The sequence below is a fragment of the Lemur catta genome, chromosome 11 (genome assembly GCF_020740605.2).
Source record: "Lemur catta isolate mLemCat1 chromosome 11, mLemCat1.pri, whole genome shotgun sequence".
NCBI lineage: Eukaryota > Metazoa > Chordata > Mammalia > Primates > Lemuridae > Lemur > Lemur catta.
In genome coordinates this window covers 65,802,473-65,812,649 of record NC_059138.1, presented here as the reverse complement: position 1 = coordinate 65,812,649, position 10,177 = coordinate 65,802,473, and the positions used below count along the sequence as shown (strand labels likewise).

Genomic DNA, 10,177 nt, shown 5'->3' with positions numbered 1-10,177 from the left:
GGCTGGCAGACCCTGGCGTGTGGCGGACAGGCAGGCCCCGCGGACGCGCGCACCGGCTGCCAGGAGATTCCGGCGCGGGAGCCTCTCCCCACTCCCGGCGGTCCCAAGCTGGCTCCAGGGCCCAGCCCCGGAGGCCTCGCAGCCGGCGCCGGGCGGGCCTCTGAGCGACCGCCCCCGCTTCCCCGCGCGCCGGCGCTATGGAGACGGTCACGGGACGCCGGCAGCTCTTGCGGCCGCCAATGGGAGCGCACGTCGCGGGGAGACGCGGACGTCGCTCTTCCAAGATGGCGGCGCGTCCGTCGCTAGCAGCCGGGCCGGGGGGAAGCCAGCAAAGCCGAGTAAAGCCGCCGCCCGGGAGAGGACTGAAGGAGCAGTTGCCGCCGTTGGCGGCGACTCGGGCAGTTTTCGCTGCTGCTACGGCTGTTGCCATGCGGCGAGGCTAGGGAGGACCTCACTTCCCCGAGGTGTAATAATGTTAACAGAGGTAAGCGGCGACGGCGGCCAGTGTTTACCTGTGAAATGGGGAAGGGGCCGACGCCAGCCCGTCAGAGAACATCATTTTTCCGGCCCGCAGGCCCGACCCTACGCCCCGGGTCCCGGGGATTCTACAAGTGCCCCCAGAGGAGGAGCTGTGCTGACTCAACAGAGTCCCACCACCTCCCGCTGCCGGCGCCTCGCCTTTCGCAGTTGCCACTTGCCAGTCGCCCCTGGCACTGGTCTCCTCCTGCCATTGCTGCCTCCTAAGTCATCGCTGCCTTCGTGGTGTCCCCTTACACGCTGCTCTGTGGCAGCGTTGGCCTTGCTTCGTTGCTGCTGGTTCCTGGTCCCCTACGGGTTGCCCAAGGTCTCCCTTCCCCGATCCCTGGGCTCCAGGGCCCTCCACCTCTGAGTTTGGCCAGCATCCTAGGTTTATCGCTCGGCCATACCGGTTTGTTTCCCACCCCCACTTTGACTGCTTTCGCGAAGTGGACCTTTTTCCTCAAGCTCCACTTGGGTGGCTCAGTTATATCGCCCCCCTCCCCCACACCCCATCACCTTTCTCTGAAATCGTGGCCATCACAAAGTTCAGTTTAGCATTTGCCTTCTTGATTTGTGTATGCCCCCCTTGCTACTCTCTGTGGAACAGTTTCTTTCTTTCTTTTTTTTTGGACCAGAAATGGAAGTAGGGCAACTATGACTAGCCAATCAATTTCCCTTTTCTAGAGCCTAATGTCCATTGCAAAAAGCAGACTTTTGGAGAAGTAGAGTTTGCCTTTACTAGCAATAGTTTAAGGGGAAGAACTGAATTGGTGCAACTAGGTACTTGACCCAAGTTGACACAGTTATGTGCAGTGGCATATGCAGGTGTATATGAACGTCATTGAACATAAAATACTGAAGCTTGTGGATCTAATGAAATATCTTTTTAGAAGCCATTCACTTTAAGTACTGTGAAGATCCTGATGTCAGGGCTGGTTTTAAGCATCTTTGCTGGCTGAACTGAGGATAGGAAACGGTTTTAATAGGCAATGGGAAGTATTCCTACATAGGTCAAAAATAAAGTAAAAACATTTGTAGATGAGTGGCTTTTATTGTGTGAAATGTGGTGATGAAGGGCGTGCTTGCCTTTCTAAGTCCTTGGAACTTGATTTACTTTGAGGAACTTAATATTTTGTTGGTTGCACTTAACCTAAGCACAGAGTCTGGCATATGATGTGTCTGGTAAATACTTACTGCTTGATTTTACTTCTGAAATACTTCTAGTAGTTTGAAACTCACTTTATATTTCTAAATTCTGGAGATTTATCATTCCTGGAGTTAATTTAATTCTTGGAGAAGTCTATGGTTACAGCATAAGCTTCTGTTGTCATTACCAGTATTAGATTAAAAAATAAAAGACATAAGTGGTAGAAGTTCTGTTTTTGCCTTAAGTGTGATATTTTGGTAGGAACAATTAGCTTTGTAAGTTTTCAGTGGTAATGTATCATATTTTCTGAGATGATCTTTTGATTAAACTTGGTTTAGGTTAGCATGTTTTAATATTTTCACATGAACTCATTGGTGTCTGCTAGTAAAATGATAATGTCTTGATTTGGAAAGAACTTTCTGAGCGTCTATATTTTATTTTTAGCTTCTGTATTTAAATGTAATTTCATGTTTCAGTGAAATATTTTAAATAGTCAATGATAGTATAAAGTAGGCTGTACTTTAGTGCTTTGTGTGCGTACACTGTACAGCTTGTAAGTGGTAAAGCCAGGATTCCAACCTTAGCAGTTGCTAGCTAGCCCATTCTATTAACCACTGCTCTGCATTGCCTCTCCAAAGAAAGGCCCAGATTAGATTGTTCTTGGATCTTATCTATGGTTTTTAGTAGTTGTTTTATAGATTAGGAAACTGAAGTCCAGAGACTGGTTCGAGGTCAATTATTAGTGACAAGTTGAAACTGGAATCTCATTTCCTAACTCTCAGTACAGAACTCTTGACCATTTTGCTCAGCTGCCTCTCAATGAGTAGTTTTCAGCTCTCTTCATAGATTTTAAAACATGCTACTTCCTTGTCTGAATATTATCAGTAGTTAAACTGAAAATTATCTTTATTTGAGAAAGACTTTTTGCTTTACCTTAGTTTTTTTCACTTTTTTTTAAAACAAGGCTTCTAAGCCTTATAAAATAATCCTATTTTGAAATATTTTAGATATAAAATTTCACTCAATATTGATTACTAAAAAAATAGTGTGGGACTTCTTACTGCATGTGTTAGTGCTAACTTAAGTCAGCAGGTTTTAGGGGATGTGATTTAATTCATATTAGCTCTCAAAATGTATGCTATGCTATAAAAATTCTCCTGTCTTTATATTAGTTATACTCGGCAAACATTTACTGTGCCCAGAAGGTGGTGAATCATACCATGTGCTTGGTTTCTTTACATCTCAACATTGAGGAAGGTAATATTATCTCCATTAGCCAATGAGAAAATGGGTTGAGACAGTTAAAATAGCTTGCTTAAAATCATGTAACAGGTGGGGGAGCCAGGAATCACACCTAGGTCCTTGTATTCCAAATTATGTGCTGTTTTTGTGGCTCAGTGTGGAATACATCATTAATTTTTTTGTAGCTGATATCATCAGTGTACTATTTTTAGTTTTTTTTTTTTTTAACCAAGGTGGGGATACTAAATACGTAGATACATAATGATAACAGTAACAGTAATGATAAATGTTCATATGAAACTTTTCAGTTTTGCATTTTGTCAAATATATCTTTAATTGAAACCTTTTCAGAAACGAAAAAACCACGAAAGTAATCAATTAAGGGGTATTTTAAGTTAAGCTGAAAGGGAAAATCATTCAATTGAGCACATTAATGTGTACATTGAATTTTGAAACCTTGAAATGTGATAGATTAGTTTGAATTGAAAATACAGTCCCAGTTAGATGGTTCTCAGTTTAACCTTTTTCACCTCAATTTGTTTTATTTTTATCCTAAATACAATTGAATTATTTAAAAGATTTGCTAGTTATATTTGTGTGTTTGTGTTTTTTGCATTTTCCCTACAGGGATGAGATATATTATTTTTAACGTCCAGTTAGGTTTTTTTCCTTCTACTGTTTTTTTTCCTTTTAGGACTTCCTCCTTCTAAGGTTATTGCTACCACATTTGGCAAAAAATTTGTCATGGTATATGTGAAAATTATTTGTTTAGTACCCACCTACTCACCCTCCGTCCTTTCCTTTCCTTTCCTTTCCTTTCCTTTCCTTTCCTTTCCTTTCCTTTCCTTTCCTTTCCTTTCCTTTCCTTTCCTTTCCTTTCCTTTCCTTTTTCTTTTTTTTCTTTTCTTTTCTTTTTTACTGACAGTAAACTTCATATATCAAAATTAGGGAATGAGATGTTTGTTTACTTTAGAGTTTGTTTTAATTAATCTGAATTTTCACAGCATTAGAGTATAATGAATGAAATATCTATCAGTGAGTTTTCATTAAACACACTTTTAAACTTGATATTTTAAAAGCTATTAGGATTATGACTCTGAGAATTTATTATTACAGATAACTAAATGTATAGATGCAGGAAAATGTGCTGAATTCTTTCCAGTCCTGTGGCATTCCCTGGAGGGTATTTTTGCATAAAAACCAATTATCAGCCTGTTGTCACTTGTCCTGTGCTTGTAAAAATAGTGAATAAAAATTGTAGTTATTTAAAGTTATTAGTTGTGTGGGTTTTTTGTTAATGTGACATAAGTGAATGTTAAATAAAAATAGTTTATATTTGTGTTTTTACTTTTATCCAAATTTATTGTTTTTAGATGTTAACACTAATTCTTGATTTTGAGGTTAACAGATAAGATACAGATGGGAAAAGGCTTAAACTGTGTAGTACTTTTAGAGGTTCCAGGTTAATAGTTGTTAAGGCAGTAAAAGGTTTTGTGGTTCAAATAAATTTGGAGGCTATTTGCCTAAAGAAAGTTAAATAGGTTTCTTCTCTGTAGGATTTCTTGTAGCTTTTGATAGGTGATTTACTTTCAAAGAATAGAATTTGCAGCATATTGCAAAGTTGTTTAACCATAGAGATTAGTAGAATTTCTTGTGAAAACTTAGGGAAATCCTGAAATGTAGTGATGAGTTGTGCTTTAAGGAAGGGTCTCTGAACTTCCAGGGCTCATTTTGAACACACACACACACATAGTTGTCTTCCCTATTAGGTGTTAAGTAAAATATTATGACTTGCTTTTGTTGATTAATATATTTGTAATAGAAATACTCTTGGGATGGATAATTCTTAAAATATATAAGCTATTTCTTTATTGATTAATGACATTGTAAAGGCTACTAACCAGAACAAGAACTCCACAGGTCCGTTGACATTCAGAAGGTGTTAAGAGGTAGGAAAGGGATTTTATAAGGGGACAGTGAAAGGACATCACTATTTAGAATGAATCTGGCTTGCCACTCTACACACAGCATTATTTAGTGTCTTTGGACAAGCCAATGTGAATATTGCTAACCATTTTTCAAGAATTTTTGTTTTTCTTTTTTTATTAATATTTTTAACTGACAGTCATTTGTATACATTTATGGGGTACAGTGTGATGTTTTGAAATATGTATACAGTGTGGGATGATAACACATACATCACTTCACTTAATCATTTTTTGTGGTGAGACATTAGAATTTAGTATCTTAGTTATTTTAAAATATACATCATTGATAGCAGTCTCCCTCTGGTTTAATGGAGCTCAAAATTTCTTTCTCCCATCTATCTGGAACTTTGTACTGTTTGACTAATAATTCCCCATCCCTCCCACCATCCCGACCTCCTAGCCTCTGGTAATCAATCATTCTACTCTCTACTACGAGTTCAACTTTTTTAGATTCCACATGTAAGTGAGATCATGTAGTATTTTGTCCTTCTGTGCCTGGCTTATTTCCCTTAGCATCATGTCCTCCATATTCATTCATATTGTAGCAAATGACAGAATTAAATAAATAAAATAATTTCCTTCTTTTAAAAGCCTGATTTGGCCAGGCGTGGTGGCTCAAGCCTGTACTCCTAGCCCTCTGGGAGGCCAAGGCGGGCGGATCGCTCGAGGTCAGGAGTTCGAGACCAGCCTGAGCAAGAGTGAGACCCCGTCTCTACTAAAAATAGAAAGAAATGATCTGGACAGCTAAAAATATATATAGAAAAAAAAAAATTAGCCGGGCATGGTGGCACATGCCTGTAGTCCCAGCTACTCGGGAGGCTGAGGCAGAAGGATTGCTTGAACCCAGGAGTTTGAGGTTGCTGTGAGCTAGGCTGACGCCACGGCACTCTAGCCCAGGCAACAGAGTGAGACTCTGTCTCAAAAAAAAAAAAAAAAAAAGCCTGATTAGTATTCCATTGTGGATATATACACCATCTTCTCTTTACTGTTCAACCATTGATGGACAATTAGGTTGATACTGTGAATAATGCTGCAGTGAATATGGGAATGTAGATATCCTTATGACATATTGAGTTTCATTCTTTGGATATATACCCAGAAGTGGAATTGTATGGTAGTTCTATTTTTAGTTTTTTGAGGAACCTACATACCATTTTTCATAGTGACTACTAATTTACATTTCCACCAATAGTGTGTAAGAATTCCCTTTTCTCTGCATCCATGCTAACACTTATCTTTTATCTTTTTGAGTATAGACATTCTAACAGGTGTGGTGATATTTCATTGTGGTTGTAATTGGCATTTTCCTAATGGTTAGTGAGGCTGAGCAGTTTTTCACGTACCTGTTGGCTACGTGTGTGTCTTCTTTTGAGAAATGTGTGTTCAGGTCCTTTGCCTGTTTTTTTAAACAGTTTATTTGTTTTCTTGTAATTGTTTGAGTTCTGTATATATTTTGGATGTTCACTTCTTATCAGTTGTATGATTTGTAAATATTTTCATTCTGTGAGGTGTCTCTATTTTTAATAGACAAATAAGAATTGTGTATATTTTCAAGAATTTGTATTATTTCTATTTGTTGATTCCAAGTTTTCAGAAGGTTATAAATGAATTTGTATTCATTAAGTAATTCTTTTCACATTTTATTAATTCCACACACACACACCTGTTGTTCAACACTTCTGATCAGCAGCCAGCTAGCTAGTATTACTGTATATGCATAGTTGATAAAATTGTAAGCAAAAGCAAATATAGGTGATATTTTAGTTAAGCCTTACAACTTAGATAAATATATGTCTAACATTAGGCATTTTGAAATATTAAAAGAAAGTTTTTATATTTCCATAAGTATCCTTGGGAATCCTAAGTAGGTAGATAACAGCATATAAGACTCTAAAGCATTCAGATGAATTGTTCTAAAGTTTGTTGACCAGTTTTCCATAGAAATTGATAAACGATAGTTTCTTTGCTAGTCTACTGTGCATATTTTATTGTTTATGATTAAGAGTGTTGCACCATTGCTGCAGATTTATAGCTTTTTTAAATTTCAGAATATTAAGGGGGTACATATGTTTTTGTTCCATGGATACCTTGTATAATGCTTAAGTCAGGGCTTTTGGTATGTCCATCACCAAAATAATGTTCCTGGTATCCAATAGGTAAGTTTTTGTCCCATACCTCCCCTCCCATGCTATCCTCTTCTTGGTTTTCAATGGCCTTTACATCTCTTTGTGCCTGTGTGTACCAATTGTTTAGCTCCTACTTACTTGTGAGAACATACGGTGTTTGGTTTTCCATTTCTGAGATACTTTACGTAGGATAATGGTTTCCAGTTCCATCCAAGTTACTGCAAATGATATTATTTCATTCCTTTTTTATGGCTAGTAGTACTCCATAGGGTATGTGTGTACACACCACATTTACTTTATCCACTGGTGAATTGATGGACACTTATGTTGTTTCCATTTGTTGCAATTGTGAATTGTGCTGTGATAAACATTTGAGTGCAGATGTCTTTTTTATAAAGTGATTTCTTTTCTTTTGGGTAGATACCCAGTAGTGGGATTGCTGGGTTGAATGGTAGGTCTACATTTATTTCTTTGAGGAATCTCCGTACTGTTTTCCATAGAGGCTGTACTAGTTTACAGTCCTACCAATTTTATTTGGGGAAATATGAGGTTAAATTTGGGAGTGGAATAGGAAATCAGTAGAAATGTTTGTAGGTTTAAAGATTTATGGCATTTGTATGTTCATTATAGGGCCATTGCAAAATGTGTGGTTTTTCATATCTTAACGTAATAACTACCAGCATACACATAGACTTTTGCAGATCATAAAGGATGCTGCATGTCTTAATTTAATCATATCATTAGATGTACTTATGCTTACTTAGGATTTGTATCATTTCTAGTCTAACTATGTAATAAATAGGTTAAGAGAGTTTCCAATGCTGGCCACTGACTAGGCATTTGATGGCAAAGCTAAGTGACTGTATTAGGATTCACCAGAGATAAAAAACTGATAGTGATATATATAGAAAGATAGATATATGAGAAGGGATTTGTTAGGGGAATTGGTGATTATGGGGGCTGAGAAGTCCTATGACAGGCCATCAGTAGGCTAGAGACCCTGGAATGCTGGTAGCCTGGCTCAGTCCAAATCTGAAGGCCTCAGAAACAGGGAGGCTGATGGTGTAGCTCTCAGTCTGAAGCCAAAGGCCTGAAAACCCAGAGGCTGCTGGTGTAAGTCCTAGAACCCAAAGGCTGGGGAGCCTGGAGTTACTGTCCAAGTACTAGAGAGGAGAACTATATCCTAGGTCCAGTAGATAGATTGACACATTTGCCTTTTTTCATTTTTGTTCTCTCTGGGCCCTGGCAAACAGAAGGCAGATCTTCCCCACCTAGTCCACACAGACTTCTCATGCCAATCTCCTCTGGAAGCACCCTCACAGACACACTCAAAATAGTGCTTTACCAGGTTTCTAAGTGTTTCTTAATCCAGTCAAGTTGACATCTAAAATTAACTATTACAGGGACTTTACAGCTTTCCCTGAGTGAGGTTCTCAAATTATGGCTTTTTAAATTGTTTTTGAAATTCTGTGGTTTCACAGACTATCAAGTGCCTCCTTAGTTGTAATCTAAAATTGACTTTCTATTTCAGAGTCAGGTTTAATTTTGATAATATAATACCTTAAATATTTGTAAGGAGAGGGAACTTTGAATTAAAACAAGGGGACAGCTCTTACACTGTTTTAACATTTTTTTTATTTTTTATTTTTGAGACAGTCTTGATCTGTTGCCTTGGTCCAGAGAGAACAGTGGCATTGTCATAGCTCACAGCAACCTCAAACTCATGGGCTCAAGTGATCCTTCTGCCTCAGCCTCCCGAGTACCTAGGACTATAGGCTCATGCCACCATGCCTGGCTAATTTTTCTGTTTTTAGTGGAGACAGGGTCTCACTCTTGCTCAGGTTGGTCTTGAACTCTAGCAATCCTCCCACCTTGGCCTCCCAGAGTGCTCTGATTACAGGCGTGAGCCACCCACCGCTCCTGGCCTGTTTAACATTTTAAAAAGTGGTTGAAGTTAAATGAATCAATTGGCTGGAGTCATGATGATGAATACCTGTGTCTATCAACAAATTATACCTTTTATAGTAGTGAGGCAGCATGCAAATGAACCTATATGTTAAGCATTATAGGAGATGAGTCCTAGCTTTGCCACTTGTTTATGATGGGACGTTGGGGGAAGTCATTTGAACTTTCTAAGCTTTCATTTCCTTCGGTGTAAAGTTGCCATAATAACATCTTTCTAGCTGCTCTTACATTGTTATGAGGATCATATAAGGTATGGAGGGTATAACTTTATAAATTGTTAGTCATTATACAAATATTAGTAGTTAATACATCAGGTTTCTTTTTTATAGGCCTTGTATTAATGAATTCAAATTGTAAAGCAAAAAATCTAGCTTTTTTGGTTACTATCTTGGTGTGTGGGTGGGTGGGTGGTTCCCCAGGATGTCCCTGGCCATTGGTGCAGTTACAGGGGAGGCAGAGACTAGACTAAAAGAAGTAAAAGGAAAAAAAAAAATAGAGAGCATGTCTTATAAATTAGTAAATGAGGATAGTTTCTTCTGTGGTTGGTAAACTGATTCCAAAGAATTTCTTTAAGGGAAGTTCCAAAAAATGTTTTGAAAAAGGTGGCTTATTTAAGGGTTAGTAGTCATTTGTGTGTACGTATTTTGAAACATTTGTGGGAAAGGAAATCTTCTATTACTTTTTAATCAACCCTGGTAAATTCTTAAAAGGAAAAGCTGTTGTTAAGGATAATATTTATAAGGCTTTGGTTGTAACTTGTAATGGAGATTGGTTTTTGTGGATTAATTGGTTCACCAAACATGAATATGCCTACTTTGTGCTGGGCCCATGCTAATAAGTTCCGGTGCCGAAGTGGTGAGTCAGTTGGGAAACCTGCCCTCAGAAATCACTATTAGGGCTAAATTTAGCTCTGTGCCACTTTGGCCATCTTTTGTCAGAATAAAACAAAAATATGACTAAGGGGTGAACAATTAAGAGGAAGAAAAGGTTAGAGAATATAATTAAAAGGTAAGTTTGACTTGGATTAGCTTTACAACTCTAGGTGAAGCCACTAGTTTGGATGAGATGGCAGCTCTGAAATGAGCTTTCCTAGCACTTGAAGAGTCAGTCCGTCTCTACTGCCTATATTTGCTCTAAGATAATTCACAGTGAGAAGTGAAAAAAAATAAGACCAGAGAAGACTCTTTAAG

At 38.5% G+C, this 10,177-nt stretch overlaps 1 protein-coding gene across 1 annotated transcript in view; it reads left to right on the top strand.

Moving 5' to 3' along the window:
* The first annotated feature begins 255 nt into the window (after positions 1-255).
* The window catches only part of SNX13 (sorting nexin 13), a 138,476-nt gene continuing 128,554 nt past the window's right edge, over positions 256-10,177 (top strand). Inside the window, exon 1 of the mRNA XM_045565359.1 lies at positions 256-484. Coding sequence (XP_045421315.1) covers positions 473-484 — 12 coding nt within the window. The 5' untranslated portion in view covers positions 256-472. The remainder of the gene's footprint in view (positions 485-10,177) is intronic.